Raw genomic sequence first — 21,797 nt, forward strand, 5'->3', positions numbered from 1 at the left:
GGCATTACCTCTAAAGTGCTCCATTGAACATGTTGTTGTTTGTTTGTAAATGACTTTCTACACTTTGTATTGAATTGTTTATGTTGTGGCATATAAGGTTAATGTACCTTCTGACTGTTAATAATCCTTCTACCGATTTGGCTTAACGTTAATTCCTTTAATTGTGTTAAACTGTTGTTGATATTATTACTGACATGTTAATATTGTGTCAATTTAGTGAACGTGCCTGACAGTTCCAAAATCAGGACAATTATTGCGGTTCTCGAAATAACTGATGAGGACGCTCGCCACAAATTTGGTGGAGATAACCCGGGTAATTCTCTTTTTTCTCTAACACTTTGTACACTTTGTGTTGTGTATGTGAAGTGAATGCTTTTTGAGCCCCTGGATGGTTCTTCTCCTTAACTGCCCACTATCCCACCCTTTCACATCACAACATCATAACACTGCCTAATTCAACAACTTCTTTCCTTGCTCCAATTTTTTTCTCACTTGTGCCAGCGTTTGAATTTGCATAGAAAAGGGACCAAGTGGTCCAAAAATATATTAAAACTGACGATGAATGAAAGGGTTTGAGAGAGAGAGAGAGAGAGAGGAGAGAGAGAGAGAGAGAGAGAGAGAGAGAGAGAGAGAGAGAGAGAGAGAGAGAGAGAGAGAGAGAGAGAGAGAGAGAGAGAGAGAGAGAGAGAGAGAGAAAGAGAGAGAGGGAGAGAGAGAGAGAGAGAGTTTCAATCTTTGACTTATCCCTGTGGAATATTACTGTCTCTCTTTTACATCTCCCATTCCATGTGGAAAATTTCTGGTTGAGTCACTTCTCTCTTCTTCCATGTGACATATTTCTGATAGTTTCTCTGACACCTTTTCCATTCCTTGTGGAATGTTTCTGATAGTTCCGCCATTCCTCCTACCATGTGCAAATATTTGATAGTAACATGTGGCGTATTTATGGTACTGAAGTCTCTCTGTCACACCTCTCCCATTCCATGTGACATATTTCTGATAATCTCTCTTAGCAGGGGCTCATGTAGCATTTGCTGTCATGTGTGTCACTTTTAAAATGGTAATACAACCATCCACATGCTAAACCTGGTTGTATTCTTGGTGGAGGGAATGCATGTTCTAAAAGTTTGTGAACACTTGCTCGTGGTAAAATCTTTTAGATTTTGCAAGACGTATCATCTAATTGTTTTCCTTCTTTTCAAAGGGATAGGCTGACTCGTCCCACTTTCTCTTGACTCAAAGCGGTTATGTCAAGTTTTTGCTCTACCCCTTTGTTGTAACGGATTGGGAGAGACCTTGATTTGAGTGTAAAATCTGTACATTTTGGAAGCAGATATTTCAAGCTAAACAAAACCGTTAAAAGTTATTTAGACGGTATCCATATTGGCCAATCGCGTGCTTTCATAGCCAGCATAACATTCAAACGTTTTTCTCTCCAGTCGTAAAGTTTGTATCATTCTTGCTGAAGACCTAAAAATAATATTACCAAATGAGATAATACTTTTTTATAACTTAAAAACGCGACTGCATGTGGCGAGTAGTGCGAAATAGCACATAATATTTTCTCTTTTTTGTTGTGCCAAAATGTCATGCAAATTCTCTGTGAACAAAAAAAATTGATCTTGTTCTAGTGAGTTGCCAATGCAACACTCTGTACACTGATAGTGTTCATGCGAGGAAAGGCGGAAAAGGATCAGACCCAGCCTAGTGCAAGGCTGGTTTCCTGTGCTGGAAGATGAACCGTGAGGCAGATTGGGCACTATTTGATTAAAAAATCTTTAAGTAAACAGTTATGCTCCTATTGGATACCTTGGTCTTTTGTGTATATTAGGATTAAAGAGAGTACAAAAACAGAGTCGTTAAATATGGCAATGTTTCGGAATTTTATTCAATCCTTCTTTGATTTTAAGTTGCCCTGAAGAAGGACTGAATAAAATATCCGAAACGTTGGCATATTTTGCGACTCTGTTTTGGTTCTCCATTTGAATCCGCAGATTTGGGACTGGGACGAGGGTTTCCTGTGACGTCACGACTGTTAGTAACCACAGGAAACCCGATTAGAAATCCGGGTTAGAATGCCTGGGATTAGTATAGGGAAGCCGTTGACATAACCGCTTTGAAATAGCTGACTAATGTATGATTTCAAATTAATGCTCCTCCTTATGCAATTCTCGTTCAATCTAATCATGTCATTTATCCATTTTGTGTAAAAATGATAAGTCATGATAGGCCTCAAGAACTCCCTCTTTTAAGTCGATTAAAAAAATATCTTTTAAGAGCACTTAAAAGCACTTTTATTCTTCTTATATAAATACTGGTGAAGGGTAAACTTCTGTAAATGTGAATCCAGGATAACAATCTTGGCATTCGACCCAACTCATTGGACGGCTTTGCAAAGGTATGTGCCACTTGCTTACTGGGTCGACCTTGATTTTACAGCTCGTCAAAGGAGCATGTAACCATCAGAAATCCATCCTTTTGATCGTGACTTTGACTCGCTGCAAGACTTGGCATGTGCATTGTGCATGATGGGTTACCTGTGTTTTGTTGGTTCGCTTGGCATGTTGGGTTTGTGTTCTTTTGTTCTTTTGTTCGTATGTTGTGTATGGAGCTAAACTATTTTCTGATAACAAATATTCTGCTCAAAAAGAATCAAAGCCTATTTTCGTTTTTTCCCGGCTTTCGTTTCTATAAGACCGGTGCTGTAAATCGCAAAACACTAAACTTTCAGGGCTATTTTTGCTCTGGTATCATTCAAAGCAAACATTTTTTTATACAATATGACAAAAGATAACCTACTGTTTCTAACTACTGTTTTGATTTTTGTCTGGACTTGTCCTGCGGAACGTAATACGTAATAAAACTAAAATAAAACTTTTTTCTAACTAACAGTTTTTTGTAATTAGAATACTTAATGTTCTTTACAGGTTTCACTCCTGTTAATACTGTAAAAATTTAATTTGATTTCCATTTAATATGATCAGAATGATGGTTGCAATCTAAACATAAGTTGAATTCAATACCTCATTTTAGATATTTTTCATATGCGTTGTTATGATTTTGCTTTGCGGACTTTGCTTTTCTATTTTGTTTATTAACAGATAAATCCCAGCAACTCCAGCCCTCGATAACTCGAACATTCTGCTAATTTATTCCCGCTTATTTCCCATTCAACATCTTTTCCATATTTTATTCCCTCTATAATGGTTTTAGGCTGTATTTAGCGGGATTTTACGATATGGTCTTTTATTATTCCGATTGTTTTTATAATAGCATGGCTACTGCGGCTGTTGCAGGCTAAAACGCGAGAGGTTCATTAAATCTAATTACATAACTATACAAGCGGTAATTTTTTTAGCTAGTAATTTAAAGCATTTTTTTGCCGTTGCGTATGGGCTTAGAGTTGATTTTCTCGCTAGAGCCGTAAAAAAAGGAATGAGCCGAGAGGAAGTGACAAGGCGATCAGGTGAAAGTCACTTTATTTCTCTTTCTTTTTTCCTCAAACCAATATTTTCAAACGCGTATATAAGCTAAGTGTTTTGTATTTCGGATTTTTTCCCTGGTGAAACGTAAGTCCGCTTTGAATGCGAAGGCGAAAGGGTACTAGGGAGTGGGGAATGAGACGAGAGAGAGGCGCTGGTAGCTCGCTTTGGATTGTGGGGTAGATAAAGGGAAAATAGTATGTGATAGTAGATTTTGTAGTATTTGTAACATTTACAGAGCTGTGTAAAGCCAACAAGTGCCACCATGGCAACCCTGTTCACCAGACGCAAATCTGCACTCTGATTGGTTAGAAAAGCTCATGACGCACAGTTTTTGTAGCCAATCGTACTGCAGCTGCTTTGAATATTTTACACATTTATATAAATTGAATATTATTTTTTTATCGTACATGATTTCAATAAGCGGTGCTCATGTTCTTTAAGAAGTTTTATAAGAAAGGAACTCACAATGTAGTCTTAAATCATTCGATGTGTTTCTACCAATCACGTCTAAAGCGATGAGCGAATCAGGCTTTTTTGTGTGGTCAGCTTTAGTGGGCGGACGTGTGTAACATTTTGAATAACTGCGTGGATTAGAACGATGGGGAAAATACTTTAGAAAAATACAACATTTTAGATCTGGACCAAATGTTCAATAACAAGTTTCAAACATCTTTACAATAGCCGAATCAAGTAAACGGAAACATACTTATTGATGTGAACACGAATAAGCTATGCTTGTGATTTTACGATGGTGCTACATTCTTTCTTTTTACGATTTTTTAAACGAACATGAGCGTTTATTGAAATCGATAGAAACTCTCTCACAAACGGTATTCTTATCATTGGACACATGAGCTAATGATAATAAACTGGTTTATACCAAATTATCGCGTACGAATTACACTGTGTCTAACGGAATGAGAGAGCAAAAAATGCAGAATAACTTTATTGAATAGAATAGTAGCATGAATACCCTGGATCTTGAAACAAAGCAGTTCAAAACTCATGAATTCTTCATAATCTTAATGATATTTGCAAGCGGTTAACCTGAAAACCGAGGTTTCCGTTTTATGCGTCTTCTCTCAATCGGGGTACCTGATTTACGGTTAGCGGTAAAAAAAGGCGTTTTTACGTTTAACTTTTGGAAAAATAGTAGTTTTTACGGTTACGGCTATTTTGTTCTCAAATTTACGCTTAACACTTGTTGTTTTTCACGGTTAACGGTTAACCCGATTGAGAGTCCTCAGTGTCCAGTATACACAGTAAAATTCGAAACTGCAAATCCATCTAATAAATCAGTCCCGGGACATCTATTTATAAAGTATTATGAATTGCGATAGTACAATACTCATGTGATTTTCAAGTACTACTGCGATTTTGAGAATTCTGCGAACTGGCTAATTCTATACAAACCTTATTAACTTATTTTTTTGACCAAAACTAATATTTATTTGCTTCAAGTGAATAAATTCAAGTAAAATATCACTGACGGAAGCAAGCGCTTCTAGACTTGGAAATCGTTGGCAAGAGTTGAACGAATCTCAAACATGCAGTAAACACTGAAAGGAAAAACATAATTTTGTAAAATACACAAATCCTCTTTATTCCAACTTTGGATGATTATAGGTTGTTAACATTTCAGATAAAGCAAGGTAAGGTTTGTAGTAAACAATGTTCTTTACCAGCAACAGCAATATCTTATACTGTTTAAATTTCAATTATTGACTTAATTGCAATTCCTAATACTTTTTCAATGCAGCAAATCATTCATTTTTGTTACGCATTGAAAGGAATCACTTGTTGTTGTTTTTTAGTGAAATTGTAGAATTTTTCAAAGAAATCGCGAGGAACACCGTACAAAAGAAGAAAAACTATGTGCTACATGAACTTGAAAGTTAAATAGTGGCAATTAGAACTTTAATCCAATTAAATTCATCATAAGTGATCCTCGTCTTTGTGCTAAAAAAATGGTTTGCTACCAAACAAACATCTCCTCTACCCTAACCATAACGGTCGCTGTCTATGAATCATAGTGATTGGCTGACAAACAGTAGGTCACGTGACTGACTCGCAGTGTATGCGTATATGTAAAATTGATGTTCATTGGCCTGTTCCAGGAAGATTAACATCACTTTTACAATCACAGCATAAAATTTCAATGGTGAGAGAGCACCATGGGAATAATTTAAAGTTAGTGTATTTTTGGGGCCTTCTGTTTTAACTATAAGCAAGACTTCCACCACTTCTTAATGGAAGATAACTCACTTGTACAATATTCCCGCAGTCAGTGTAGAGGAGGATGCCGAGCCGGGCCGAACCCTGACGATTATAAACTCGACAGACGAGGATGCGGGTAAGAGCGGCCAGTTCGTCTGCACGATAGACGACGTGGATGCAGACGTGATGGACATGTTCAGCTTTCACACCGTGAGGCAGGGCTGCGCACTAATCCTATACAATCACCTCGAGTACTCAAGGCGAAGCCAGTACACATTCAAGGTGGGTTGCCTGTGTTATATTGGGTTCCCTGTGTGTTTTGATGGGATCCCTGTGCTCAGTTTTCACATCGTAAGGCAGGGCTGCGCACTAATCCTATACAATCACCTCGGGTACTCAAGGCGAAGCCAATACACATTCAAGGTGGGTTACCTGTGTTATATTGTGTTCCCTGTGTGTTTTGATGGCATCCCTGTCTGTTTTGTTGGGATCCCTGTGTTTAGCTTTCACACCGTAAGGCAGGGGTGCGCACTAATCCTATACAATCACCTCGAGTACTCAAGGCGAAGCCAGTACACATTCAAGGTGGGTTGCCTGTGTTATATTGGGTTCCCTGTGTGTTTTGATGGGATCCCTGTGCTCAGTTTTCGCACCGTAAGGCAGGGCTGCGCACTAACCTTATACAATCGCCTCGAGTACTCAAGGCGAAGCCAGTACACATTCAAGGTGGGTTGCCTGTGTTATATTGGGTTCCCTGTGTGTTTTGATGGGACCCCTGTGATCAGCTTTCACACCGTAAGGCAGGGCTGCGCACTGATGTTTTACAATCACCTCGAGTACTCAAGGCAAAGCCAGTACACATTCAAGGTGGGTTGCCTGTGTTATATTGGGTTCCCTGTGTGTTTTGATGGGACCCCTGTGATCAGCTTTCACACCGTAAGGCAGGGCTGCGCACTAATCCTATACAATCACATCGAATACTCAAGGCGAAGCCAATACACATTCAAGGTGGGTTGTCTGTGTTATATCGGATTCCCTGTCTGTTTTGATGGGATCCCTGTGTTTAGCTTTCACACCGTAAGGCACGGCTGCCCACTAATCCTATACAATCACCTCAAATACTCAAGGCGGAGCCAATACACATTCAAGGTGGGTTGTCTGTGTTATATCGGGTTCCCTGTGTGTTTTGATGGGATCCCTGTGTTTAGCTTTCACACCGTAAGGCACGGCTGCCCACTTATCCTATACAATCACCTCGAGTACTCAAGGCGAAGCCAATACACATTCAAGATGGGTTGCCTGTGTTAAAATGTTTTTTTTTTTATTATGAGCATTTAATTATGGGCATTTAATTTGTGAGAATAAAAGTGCTGAACCAAATCGGTAATAAAACCAATAAAGGTAATAAACTGTACCAAAAATTCGTACTTATTACAATAAGTTTGTAAAAATTTAAATTATATTTGCATAGTATGATTTAACAACGCGAGACATGTTTAAAAGCGACTGGTATTACTCCATCCAATTTACATCGGTGAGTGGACATAGTTTTCGGTGTCACAGAAGGTGGTACCAAGATCTAGCGGCCCTTACGGCTCTACGTCCCTCAATGCAGAAGATGAAGCGTATATAATTTGTAGACAACATTGCCTATTTAAGCATTGATGAAAGCAATAAAAATTGCTAATTAGACGACTTGCATTAATTAATCACGTGACTATGAGAGGCAAACTTACAGGCAAAATAGACACAGAAATGGCTGCCAGAGAGTGACGAAAAATGCAATCTTCCATAAAAAAAGGCCTGACTTAGAAACTTTCTGGCTGATTCGTAAGCGCTAAAAAATGCTTTTTGTTGTTGTTATTTTGCCGCCAAAAGCCAGACTAGGTAAGTTTGCCATCCATAAAATCATGTGGTTTCTTGAGCCCCGTGCAAACTGCGCCAGCACCTACCAGCTTTGCTGGCGAATTTTCGCTTGAGTGCCTATAGGAAAAAGGAAATGACTTGTGGTCAGTCGATCAAGAATTCGCCAGCAATGCTGGTCTTTAGTGTCGCCATTTAAGTCGCCTAATTTTGTTGTGTCTTTTGTAGGTACGCGCGTCTGATCAAGCCGATGCTGTCCAACAACTATCAACGACTGCTAATGTCATCGTACGTGTCCTAGACGGCAACAACAACGATCCGATCTTCCAGCAGACTTCCTACTGGGTCGCCCTTCCAGAAGGTTCACCAATCGGCACTGAGCTTCTACGGGTTACCGCTGAAGACTTAGACAGTGGCTCAAACGCTGACGTCAAGTACCAGTCCTCTAATGATATTTTTGCGGTCGATGAAACCACAGGGACCATTACCCTTCAGTACCAAGCTTCCAGGAACAAGAAGTACTCCTTCACTGTAACGGCTTTTGACCAAGGCAAACCAAGTCGATCTTCTGTGGCAACAGTATATGTGTCGGTTCACAGCTTTTCAGATTCGCCGCCCGTGTTTCGAAAGTCGACCTATGAGAAGCGAATCCCGGAGAATTTTGCTCTTAAGCGCGGGATCGTGCGGGTAGAGGCGCTAGCGAATGGCGGAGGTGCTGGCGGAGAGTTAAGGTATTACCTGGTGGGTGGTGACCCCCAGAGTCAGTTCAATGTGGACCGTCTCACGGGCGAGCTAAGCCTCAAGAAGCCTCTAGACTATGAGAAAGTGGCAAGCTATCGTTTGCGCATCCGCGCGGTGCAAAAGACATGGCGGCCGAATATGCCGGAGCTGCCGGCAGAGGTAGGGCTGAGCGCATGCAAAGCTGACAGGGGTACATACTGACAGTTTCCCTTGAACTGTAAGACTGGCTGTTAAACTGTTATCTAAAGTGTAATATTAAAGGTTTATTACTTCAAACGACTTGTACCAACTTCATGTTTGTCATGTTTCAAGTAGGCTGGCCGAGTAGGCCATCATATTCATCTGACATGACCAGTACTTAAAATGTGTCCGGGGGATATTGATGGTTTATAACACATATCTTATTGTCATATATTCTAATTTTCTACCAGCTTCTAGGATCTTAGTCCAGACCTGGGACTCTCTTTGCGCTCGACATTCTGGCTCGCGTGCCCGTGCTTCACGCGAGCCAGAATGTCGAGCGCAAAGAGAGTCTCAGGTCTGGACTACTAGGATCTTTGCTGGCTATCAGGTTTTTTTAGAGCCCATTAGGGAGCAAACATGTTCCTAGGCGACGGACAGCAATCTGAAGTTCGCAGGTTTTTTTCTTTATAAAGTTTAACATCAGCCCAATTAAAGTATAGTCGTACCTGCTTGCGTAAGACATCTAGCGGTGTGATTGCCTTAAAACAATTAAAAAAGCTTCTTCAACTTCCGGTTGCCGTCCGTCCCTCAAGCGTTTGTGCTTTAGCTCGCTAATCACTTGTATTTCCATCACAGGCCACAGTGCTGATCACGGTGACGGACATCAATGATAACGCGCCACGTTTCGCCATCCCACGCGAGCCGCTCGTGACATCCATCCACCAGTTTCGGCCGGCAGGTACTACGGTTACCAAGGTAACCGCGTATGACCAGGACTCAGGTAGCCACGCCCTCGTGAAGTACGGACTCGAGAACGCGGACTCATTTCCATTCACCATCACCCCCCAGACGGGCGTGATCAAGACCACTGCAGAGCTGAGGCATTCTGAGAGGGATTTCTATGCTTTTGTTGTCACGGCCACAGACTCGACCCCGCCCTTTCATAAGGTCACTGCAAATGTTAATGTGCACGTGACAGATGCAAGTCCACCGCCTGTATTTACCAAGGTGAGGATAGCCGTCATCACCATAACAACCACCATCACCATAACAACCACCATCACTATCACCATCACCATCACCATCACCATCACCATCACCATCACCATCACCATCACCATCACCATCACCATCACCAACACCATCACCATCACCATCACCATCACCATCACCATCACCATCACCATCACCATCACCATCACCATCACCATCACCATCACCATCACCATCACCATCACCATCACCATCACCATCACCATCACCATCACCGTCACCGTCACACATTACCATCCACCATCACAATCACTATCACCATCACCACCATCACCATCACCATCACCATCACCATCACCATCACCATCACCATCACCATCACCATCACCATCACCATCACCATCACCATCACCATCACCATCACCATCACCATCACCATCACCATCACCATCACCATCACCATCACCATCACCATCACCATCACCATCACCATCACCATCACCATCACCATCACCATCACCATCACCATCACCATCACCATCACCATCACCATCACCATCACCATCACCATCACCATCACCATCACCATCACCATCACCATCACCATCACCGTCACCGTCACCATCACCATCACCATCACCATCACCATCACCATCACCATCACCATCACCATCACCATCACCATCACCATCACCATCACCATCACCATCACCATCACCATCACCATCACCATCACCGTCACCGTCACACATTACCATCCACCATCACAATCACTATCACCATCACCACCATCACCATCACCATCACCATCACCATCACCATCACCATCACCATCACCATCACCATCACCATCACCATCACCATCACCATCACCATCACCATCACCATCACCATCACCATCACCATCACCATCACCATCACCATCACCATCACCATCACCATCACCATCACCATCACCATCACCATCACCATCACCATCACCATCACCATCACCATCACCATCACCATCACCATCACCATCACCATCACCATCACCATCACCATCACCATCACCATCACCATCACCATCACCGTCACCGTCACCATCACCATCACCATCACCATCACCATCACCACCATCACAATCACCATCACCATCACCATCACCATCACCATCACCATCACCATCACCATCACCACCATCACAATCACCATCACCATCACCATCACCATCACCATCACCATCACCATCACCATCACCATCACCATCACCACCATCACAATCACCATCACCATCACCATCACCATCACCATCACCATCACCATCACCATCACCATCACCATCACCATCACCATCACCATCACCATCACCATCACCATCACCATCACCATCACCATCACCCATTGCCATCACCATCACCATCACCATCACCATCACCGTCACCATCACCATCACCATCACCATCACCACCATCACAATCACCATCACCATCACCATCACCATCACCATCACCATCACCATCACCATCACCATCACCATCACCATCACCATCACCGTCACCATCACCATCACCATCACCATCACCATCACCACCATCACAATCACCATCACCATCACCATCACCATCACCATCACCATCACCATCACCACCATCACAATCACCATCACCATCACCATCACCATCACCATCACCATCACCATCACCATCACCATCACCATCACCATCACCATCACCATCACCATCACCATCACCATCACCATCACCATCACCATCACCCATTGCCATCACCGTCACCATCACCATCACCATCACCATCACCATCACCATCACCATCACCATCACCATCACCGTCACCATCACCGTCACCATCACCATCACCATCACCACCATCACAATCACCATCACCATCACCATCACCATCACCATCACCATCACCATCACCACCATCACAATCACCATCACCATCACCATCACCATCACCATCACCATCACCATCACCATCACCATCACCATCACCATCACCATCACCATCACCATCACCATCACCATCACCATCACCATCACCATCACCATCACCCATTGCCATCACCATCACCATCACCATCACCATCACCGTCACCATCACCATCACCATCACCATCACCACCATCACAATCACCATCACCATCACCATCACCATCACCATCACCATCACCATCACCATCACCATCACCATCACCATCACCATCACCATCACCATCACCATCACCATCACCATCACCATCACCCATTGCCATCACCATCACCATCACCATCACCATCACCGTCACCATCACCATCACCATCACCATCACCACCATCACAATCACCATCACCATCACCATCACCATCACCATCACCATCACCATCACCATCACCATCACCATCACCATCACCATCACCGTCACCATCACCATCACCATCACCATCACCATCACCACCATCACAATCACCATCACCATCACCATCACCATCACCATCACCATCACCATCACCACCATCACAATCACCATCACCATCACCATCACCATCACCATCACCATCACCATCACCATCACCATCACCATCACCATCACCATCACCATCACCATCACCATCACCATCACCATCACCATCACCATCACCCATTGCCATCACCGTCACCATCACCATCACCATCACCATCACCATCACCATCACCATCACCATCACCATCACCGTCACCATCACCGTCACCATCACCATCACCATCACCACCATCACAATCACCATCACCATCACCATCACCATCACCATCACCATCACCATCACCACCATCACAATCACCATCACCATCACCATCACCATCACCATCACCATCACCATCACCATCACCATCACCATCACCATCACCATCACCATCACCATCACCATCACCATCACCATCACCATCACCATCACCATCACCCATTGCCATCACCATCACCATCACCATCACCATCACCGTCACCATCACCATCACCATCACCATCACCACCATCACAATCACCATCACCATCACCATCACCATCACCATCACCATCACCATCACCATCACCATCACCATCACCATCACCATCACCATCACCATCACCATCACCATCACCATCACCATCACCCATTGCCATCACCATCACCATCACCATCACCATCACCGTCACCATCACCATCACCATCACCATCACCATCACCATCACCATCACCACCACCACCACCACCATCACCATCACCATCACCATCACCATCACCATCACCATCACCCATTGCCATCACCATCACCATCACCATCACCATCACCATCACCATCACCATCACCATCACCCATTGCCATCACCATCACCATCAGCATATCACAATCCATCCACCAACATTATCATAATCATCATCATCACCATCATTTTAACGAACTGCCACTTAGGTGATGGGAAGTGAAATAGTAATCACGGATTTATTGTTACGTTGAAGGGTGAATATTCCACCATGGTGTCCGAAAACATGGCCGTAGGGACTTCCATCCTACGCCTACGAGCAGACTACCACGGCAGCAACACCCTGAAATACAGCCTGGCCACCGGAAACCACAACGACACCTTTTGTATTGATGTGCAGGGTAACGTCACCCTACGGCGTCGACTTGACCGAGAGGAGATCCCGAAGTACATCCTGGGCGTTACCGTGGGGGAGAAAAATTTCACCTCAGCGGGACCAGAGCTGAAGATACAGCTTGGCGACGTTAATGATAACCCGCCCTTGTTTGCGCAGCCTGTCTATAAGGTCTTCGTCAGGGAAAATCTGCCAGGTGGACACGTGATTGGCCAGTTCGCAGCACGTGACCCCGATAAGGGCGCAAATGCAAGAGTGACCTACAGCATTATCAATTTCGAGGATAGCCGGTCGGATAACCTGTTTAGTATTCATCCGTTCACTGGAGTTCTCACTGCGCTGTCGACGTTGGATCGCGAAGACCTCAGCCGCCATATCCTCACTATTCAAGCCAAAGACACAGGTGTGGAGGTTTGAAAGCGAGTTAGGACTCCCTTTCCATTACCAGACAACTCCTAGAATATTAGTAAGAGGTGGTCTTAAAGTACAGGAACAAAGTTGTGATTCATTTATGTCCAACTCATTTGTAAGACAGAATAGTGGAATCGATTATGTTTCCTTATTCATGACCAGAATACTGTAAAGACACGGGTATGGAGGTTTGACAGCCAGATAGGACTCCCTTTTCATTACCAGACAACTAATAAAACATAAGTATGTGGGCTTAAAGGACAGCAACTGAGTTCTGCTTTATTTATATCGAACGTTTTGTAAGACAGATAATATAAAACAGGAATGTATTGTAATCTTGCCTTATTCATGACCTGAAGACACGGGCAAGCGAATGTCTAGCAGGACATGAAGACAAAGATATGCCCTCTTATCGGAGCGCCTGTTTCGTAATGCCACCCTTTCTCTTTCCTTTTCTCAAAACTTATTTTCTCTAATGTTTTGCCAGGAGTCCCGCGGATGTCAGGACTTGCGCAGATTGTCATCATAGTAGATGACGTCAACGACCATGCACCGCGCTTCTCATCCGGGAGTTTCCATGTGGAAATACCTCTGAATACGCCACCAGACTCGAGAGTGTTCCAGGCGAGAGCACTAGACCCTGATGGAGGTCACAATGGTCTTGTTCGGTATAGCATTATCCAAGGCAACAAACAGGGATACTTCAGCATCAATCATATTGATGGCTCGCTCTTCCTTGATAAGAAGTTGACGACACTTGAGCCTATTGACATAAAGGTCAGTCAAATAGGAATTTTCCGAGAAGTGCTGGTTCACACAGCGGTTGTGTGTGTGTGTTGGAGGGGTCAGTTCAATAGGGACTATTCTTAGAAGTGCTGGGTCACACAGCGTTAGGAAGGGGATGAGGATGCTTGAAGGTCATAAGTAACACACTGAGGGAGGGGGGGGGGGGGCAATTTATGGCTTTTATTGCGATTACATGGGAACTTTATAGTTCATTAGTTTTCCCTTACAAATGTAATTGAGCTGCTGTTTAGTGAGCATATGTATGCCATTTCTTTTTTTTCTGGATGAATAATCTGCTATTGGTTTCATGCTCAAGTACATTGATGCACTGAACTTAAGATCTTGTACTTTAGATCCAAGCACGTGACATGGGTCAACCGGAGCGCAGCTCTACGGCCGATATACGAATATTCATCCACGTGCAAGCCGGTCCGCCCCAGTTTCTCTCGTCCCCATTTGTCGGCAATGTGACTGAGAACGAGCCGAAAGGGGCCTTTGTTGTCCAGATTTCCGCGGCCAGTCTCGATCCCGTGATGTACTCCATTGTGTCTGGAAACGAGGCTGGTAACTTTAGACTACATCCGGGTGTTGGCTGGTTAACAACGGTGAGACCGCTGGACAACGAGAAGCAGTCTCGTTATAAGATAATTGTCATGGCAATGGACCTGAAAAATCGTATCAGCAAAGTGGAGGTTATTGTAAACGTGTTGAATGTCAACGACAACAAGCCCAAGTTTGTGAATATTCGGAATGGGATCATCGAAGGGAACGTTTTGAAGGATGTTGCGGTTGGGAGCCGTGTTATGGTGATTGATGCAGTCGATGCGGACCGAAGTGATATTCTTAGCTACCGTATTGAAGACGAGAAAGCACGGCGCTACTTTAGCGTTAATAACGAGGGTGTGGTTACAAGTACTCGTGTCCTCAGAGATCTGGACTCGCCTTACTTGTTCAAAGTCAGCGTTAGTGATAACGGAAAACCACCGATGGTAGCTCAAGCGATGGCGAGAGTCGTATTACTGAAATACCAGCCACAGCAGGACCAGCAGCGAACGAGTATTCAAGAAAGCGCCGCACTCGGCACCCGAGTTTTTACACTGCTGACCGCTAAGCCAATCAGAAACGCTCGCTACTCCATCGTGTCTCCATTGGAAACAAAATTCCGAGTCGATCCATATTCGGGTGATGTTAGAGTTAGATCGGGTTTAGATTACGAGACTGTTAAGACGCATCGATTCACGGCCGAAGCGAGGAACACTCGGGATAACACCGATTACGCAAATATAGACGTCATCATAACTGTGGAAGACTCCAACGACAATCGTCCTCGTTTCACGATGAACAAAACCAATGGGTTATACTTGGCATACGTCAGTGTGAACCCTATCGCTGACACGAGGGTCTTCACGCTCGAAGCCACAGATCCTGACTCTGATTTGAATGGCATTGTGCGCTATCGTCTGATCACAAACCCGGGCTCACACTTTGCACTGAATGCGGTTACCGGAAGTATTACGACTCGTGGGCGATCGGATCTTTTTTTACCGTGGTACAACCTGACTGTGGAGGCGTTCGATCTCGGAAAGCCTTCGCTAGTCACTCGTGCCGTCGTGAATGTTCGTACGGGACAGTTCCCACCCTTGTTCAGCCGGAAGGAGTATGTATTTTACGTGGATGAGAATACTCCTCGTGGCTACACTATTGGAACAGTAGACGCGAAGAGCTTCTCTGGATCGCTTTTAGAATATATGGTCATCGAAGGTGAGTGTTCCTTTGGCCTGTTACCTTTTTTTGTCTGTCTGTCTGTCTTTCTGTCTGTCTGTCTGTCTGTCTGTCTGTCTGTCTGTCTGTCTGTCTGTCTGTCTGTCTGTCTGTCTGTCTGTCTGTCTGTCTGTCTGTCTGTCTGTCTGTCTGTCTGTCTGTCTGTCTGTCTGTCTGTCTGTCTGCCTTCTTACTTTTGTTCATTGCCCTATTTATCTCTCGATTACCAAACATCTTCGTGTACGGTAATTATTTAAAGCCTTCCACTTGAAGTTGTGCATCTAGTTTACGCTCAGGGTTTTAAGTTTCCCATTGGCCACGCTAAGACTGGCGTACTTTTTTAGCGAATAGTGGCTTTATCAAAACTGGCGACGTCGCGCCTTTAATATAATGATGATGTTCTTTCCAGGACGTGGCCACAAGCGCTTTGTCCTTGATTCAGTCACAGGTCGCCTAACTCTTCCTGAACCACTAGACTTTGAGCGAGACTCAAATATCTACCTCATCACCGTCAGCGCTAAAGAGACGGACAATTCACTTCTCCGTCCACTGAAGTCCGAAGCCGACGTCAAAATTGTACTACGAGACCTGAACGACAACCCACCGGAGTTTTTCGAACTGAGCTACCGTGATACCCTGCCTGAGAGCGCTCCTGTTGGGACAACTGTGTTATCGGTGACCGCGCGGGACCTGGACTCAGGTGTGAACGGCCAGTTTCATTATTTTGTGGAAAGCCAATTCTTCTCTGTTGATCCCTACACTGGGTGGATTACCACAAAACGGCCACTGGACTTTGAGACGAACCCGACGCACTCCTTCCTAGTGGTGGCGCAAGATAGCGGGAATCCCGCGCGTAACGGGACCGCGCGAGTCATAGTAGAACTGACGAATGTGAATGATAATGCACCGCGTTTCTCGCAGAGTTTATATAACGTGTTCGTTGCTGAAGACGCTGGATCAGACCAATTGGTCGCCACAGGTAAGTACCTTGTTTATTGGCAGATCTAGGGCGCGGCCAAATCAACCAATCTTGTTGAGCGGATCCAGAGGCCGAGGCAAGATTTTTAAGAAAGGGGGGGGGGATTCATTGATCTTCCGTAGACTTTCTTATATCTCTTGTTATTTATAAGCCAAATGAAAAAAGGGGGGCCTCAGCCCACCCCTGGATCCTTCCCTAATAAGGACATAACATACCATATTTGGGAGTCTGCTTTGATCATTTTTCGCTCTTCTACTGCCCTAGATCTGTAAGTGGAAAATTTCCAGGAATCCTTGCAGGAATTCGTGTTCACTACGTGCAGGCCGCCATTTTAAAAAATCGGACAAGATCCTACCGTTTTAGAATATAACAGGTTTTCCGCGCGCACGCCCCAGGCTTTTTTGCATCATTTAGAAAAACGACCGGCATCGAGGGAGGAGCTAAAATCCACAAAATTGCATTTACCGCATAGTTAATCTATACTGACAAAGCCGTCCTAAATGAAAAAATTAAATCACATCCAATTGAGCAACCAAATTTTTAGTTCAAGCGACGGATAAAGACAATGATCCAGTCACGTATAGCATCGCATCTGGCGACAACACAACGAACTTTGTCATCAATAACAAGACAGGAGTTATCAAACTCGTGAGCAACAGAAAGCCCGAGCTGATAGGGCCCTATTACACGATGAATATAAGCGCCAGCGATGGACTGCACGTCAGTCAGGTATGTATCACGTGATGTGTGCCATTGTTATCAGAGCCTGTGGTATAATTATTTCATACTTATTGCACCCAACCATTCTTAATTGTTTTTCAATTGTTAAATCTATTTTCAGCTATAGTGTCTAATGTGTCTGCAGTGTCAGCTATAAGGCTTTGTTTTGACTATCATTTCCTCTAAATCATTTTCTGTTTCACTTATTTGTTTTCGTGTCGTTATATATCAGGCCATGGTGATTGTAGCTATTCAAGATGTTAACAACCACAAGCCCGTCTTCACAGACTGCGCATCTTACCACCCGGTAGTAATGGAGGATGACCCGCCAAATACATTCGTTATGCAGGTACAGTAACACGTGAACGTCTGGGTGAGTGGGGGGGGGGGGGGGTGAATACTTGAGTGAACGTTTGAGTAAACGTTTGAGTGAACGTTTGAGTGAATGTGTAAGTGAATGTGTGAGTGAATGTGTGAATGTGTTAGTGCGTGTGGGGGTGAATGTGTGAGTGAACGTTTGAGTGAATGTGTGAGTGAGTGTGTGAATGTGTGAGTGAGCGAATGTGTGAGTAAGTGTGGGTGTGAATGTGTGAGGGAGTAAATGTTTGAATGTGTGAGTGAGTGAATGTGTGAATGTGTAAGTGAGTGTGGGCGTTAATGTGTGAGTGGGGAAGTGAATGTGTGAGTGGACGTTTGTGTGAATGTCTGAGTGAGTGGGGCAGTGAATGTGTAAGTGAGTGGGGGAGTGAATGTGTGAGTGAGTGGGGGAGTGAATGTGTGAGTGGGTGGAGTGAATGTTGTGTGAGTGGGGCAGTGAATGTGTGAGTTGGGAAGTGAATGTGTGAGTGAATTTGTGAGTGAGTGGGGGAGTGAATGTGTGAATAAGTGGGAGTGAACGTGTGAGTGAATGGGGAATTAAATGTGTGAGTGAACGTTTGAGTGAATGTGTGAGTGGGGAGTGAATATGTGAGTGAGTGAGTAAATGAGTGATTGACTGAACATTCAGTTTCTCAGTTAGGGATAAAGGAGTGACGGATCGGCAATACAGAATACTAATATCAGTGGTAGGGATGAAGAGGTTGCATGGCAGGCAGGAAAGAAGTGGGGAGTTAGTTTTTAAACTACTTAAAAAAAGTTGATAGGTAGGTGGATGTGTAATATCTTCTATAGTTAAGAAAATATACAGGTAAGTAGATAAAATGTTACGAAGTAGGTATAGGGAGCACGGTAGGTAAATTAGGTAGGAAGGTAGGTACAGTAAATGGTTAGCTGCGAAGGTAGGTTGTTAAAAGATGTGAAAGGTAAGGTAGTTATAGATAGTACTGCTTGCACAACTCTTTCTTTATCTCCTTCCAGGTTCACGCTGACGACCAGGACACAGGAGCCAACGGCGAAGTAATATACTCCATCGAGAAGCCCCCTGGCGCGCTTTCTTACTTTGCTATCGACGCCAAAACAGGCATCGTCACGACACTACAATCATTCGACAGGGAAGAAAAACCAGTATACCAAATAAGGATCATAGGTCGAGACGGGGGTCTGGGGAGCAGTAGAGGCGCCGAGAGACTCATGGGAGTTTGCCAAGTGGATATACGCATCGGTGACAAGAACGATCATGATCCTGTCTTCCAGAATAAACAGTACGAGGCGACCATCAAGGAGGACTTCGAGGTGCGCAGACATACCTAATGATGAGTTCATGCATAAAATAAAACCGTCGTCGTTTAAAACTTCCTCTGGGAAATGCTTAATTCGGACAGAACATGCCGTTTTTCGGAGTCTGCGTCAATCGTTTATGCTTCGCTTATCCAAAACCCTGCAAATCAAGAATCTCTACGTAAACTTGCAGGAATTCGTCTTCACTACAATTTTTTGCTGATCGCTATGCCTTTATACTGAAGTTATCCAGTTCTCCGCACGCATGCCAAATATTTCCTAAAACATTTTTTGCTCTTGGTATTTGATGTTGCTGGATAACGTGTTGCTCACGCACACGACGACGGTTCGACTTTTTTCTTCCAGCACAATTTTCCACAGTAATCACATATATATATTTGCGCAATTACTAACATCTAAATTGCCTTTTAGGTAGGAAGGTCAGTTCTGCATGTTAGTGCTACAGATGCGGATGCAGGCTCCAACGCTAAGCTGACCTACTCTATCCAGCCTCAAAATGACTACTTCGCGATAGATAGGGCTACTGGGACCGTAACAAGCAAAAAGAGTCTACTGAGCGAGGCGAAGAGCGAGGGGCAGTCATCCAGGGTCATTAGCTTCAATGTCGTTGCGAATGATAACGGGAATGTTAGCAGGAAGACAGAAACGCTTGTGCGTATAACAGTACTTGATCTTGGCAATGACCCCCCAGTGTTCTCGCAGGGTGTATACGTTGTCACGGTGAGGGAGGATATCGCGATAGGCTCCTCGCTAATTCAGCTGTCCGCGTCAACGAAGACTAACAAGTTGATATACTATAGTATTGTACCGGGTAATGTTCCCTCCTCTAATAACCCACCCCGATTCCAGATCAGGATTTCTAAAGGGATAGTGTGGAATTCGCATAGACTTGATCACAAGGAGACGTCTAATTTCTCTTTGACAATTCGCGCCGAGACCACAGACCCCCCCATGAGCGCGTTCGCGAATTTAAAGATCTTTCTAGAAGACGTCAACGACAACCCTCCTGAGTTCGTAATGCCGAGGTATCAAGGTCACGTGTCAGAGAATGCACCAATCGGGAGCTCCGTCCTCCAGGTGTCCGCCAGGGATCGTGATAGCGGCGAAAATGGGCGTGTCACTTATAGTTTTGTCCAGGACAAGGATTCGGACAAGTTTGGTTTGGATGAAAACACGGGTCTGGTGACAACCAGGGAGGTGTTTGATCGCGAAGCCCAGGGAAGGTACACGCTAGCGTTAAAAGCGCGCGATAATGGCTCCCCGCAGAAAACCACGGATACAATTGTCGAGATTATCATTACCGATGAAAACGATAACCCGCCAATCTTTGAAGAAAAGGTTTATAACATCTCAGTGCTAGAGAGTGCAGCATCAGGAATGGAGTTACTTAAAGTATCCGCAGTGGATAGAGACTTTGGTGTAAATGCCCGAGTTAGTTATTACATCAGTGAGGGGAATATCAACGGGGCGTTTGAGGTGAATAGGGAATTCGGCACGATACGCCTCGCAGGGACGCTAGACCGTGAAAAAGTGGACCACTATAAGTTGACGCTCACAGCAAAAGACGGCAAGTATTCAGGAGAAGCTACAGTTAATGTGTACGTTTTGGACATCAACGATAATAACCCCAAGTTCGAGAATAGCCATTATCGTGTGAACGTGTCCGAAAACCGGCCAGTAGGGACACTTGTGGTAAAGCTGAGGGCCAGCGATCCTGATCTTGGTGAGTCTGGGAAGTTTCTTTACGACATAAGCGGCCAAGGACTAAGTGCATTCACGATTAACCCACTTACCGGAGAAATACGGACAAGAATCAAGCTGGACCGAGAGTTAAAAGCGAGATACGACTTTATTGCCTTCGCCATCGATTCCCCCGGGAAATTAACGCGCAGGACTGGTTCGACTGACGTCACAGTGATCGTAGGTGACGTTAACGATAACAAGCCAAGGTTCCCGGATGAGCCATATATTGGTCACGTTATGGAAAACCTCAAAGCTGGAGCAAGTGTTATGACAATGTCAGCGGTCGATATTGATGACCCGGATGTTGGTAACAATGCAGTGATGACGTATGCATTACTGTTCGATGCGAATGGGCTATTTTCGATCGATAGGGATACGGGTGTTATTCGGACTCGGCGAATGCTTGATCGGGAGAAGAGAAGTTCGTATGATATCGTGGTAGCAGCCACCGACGGAGGGGACCCCCCACAGGAAGGAAAGGTAAAAGACATACTTATTTTTGTTCAAATGAATCAGGCGGGAGGCTATTCGGGTCAAGATTTTTTTTACCATAGAATTTATATCTACAAGATAATATAACAGCTTCATGCAAATATGACTGAGTCTTCGCACATTTCTAATAATTTGGTTATCCTGCGG

At 44.3% G+C, this 21,797-nt stretch overlaps 1 protein-coding gene across 8 annotated transcripts in view; it reads left to right on the forward strand.

Moving 5' to 3' along the window:
* The window catches only part of LOC5518594 (protocadherin-like protein), a 99,473-nt gene that overhangs the window by 50,770 nt on the left and 26,906 nt on the right, over positions 1-21,797 (forward strand). For 6 of the 8 annotated variants that reach the window (XM_048720771.1, XM_048720765.1, XM_048720767.1 and 3 more), the window contains 12 exons: positions 218-313; positions 5,770-5,984; positions 7,794-8,465; positions 9,126-9,497; positions 12,944-13,484; positions 13,980-14,269; positions 14,632-16,039; positions 16,449-17,018; positions 17,563-17,747; positions 17,971-18,087; positions 19,095-19,409; positions 19,827-21,638. In XM_048720771.1, the coding sequence (XP_048576728.1) occupies positions 218-313; positions 5,770-5,984; positions 7,794-8,465; positions 9,126-9,497; positions 12,944-13,484; positions 13,980-14,269; positions 14,632-16,039; positions 16,449-17,018; positions 17,563-17,747; positions 17,971-18,087; positions 19,095-19,409; positions 19,827-21,638 (6,593 nt within the window). Of the gene's footprint in view, positions 1-217; positions 314-5,769; positions 5,985-6,503; positions 6,570-7,793; positions 8,466-9,125; positions 9,498-12,943; positions 13,485-13,979; positions 14,270-14,631; positions 16,040-16,448; positions 17,019-17,562; positions 17,748-17,970; positions 18,088-19,094; positions 19,410-19,826; positions 21,639-21,797 lie in introns of those variants that run through there. The other 2 variants (XM_048720769.1, XM_048720772.1) reach the window with 2 other exon arrangements.

The sequence above is a fragment of the Nematostella vectensis genome, chromosome 13 (genome assembly GCF_932526225.1).
Source record: "Nematostella vectensis chromosome 13, jaNemVect1.1, whole genome shotgun sequence".
Lineage (NCBI taxonomy): Eukaryota > Metazoa > Cnidaria > Anthozoa > Actiniaria > Edwardsiidae > Nematostella > Nematostella vectensis.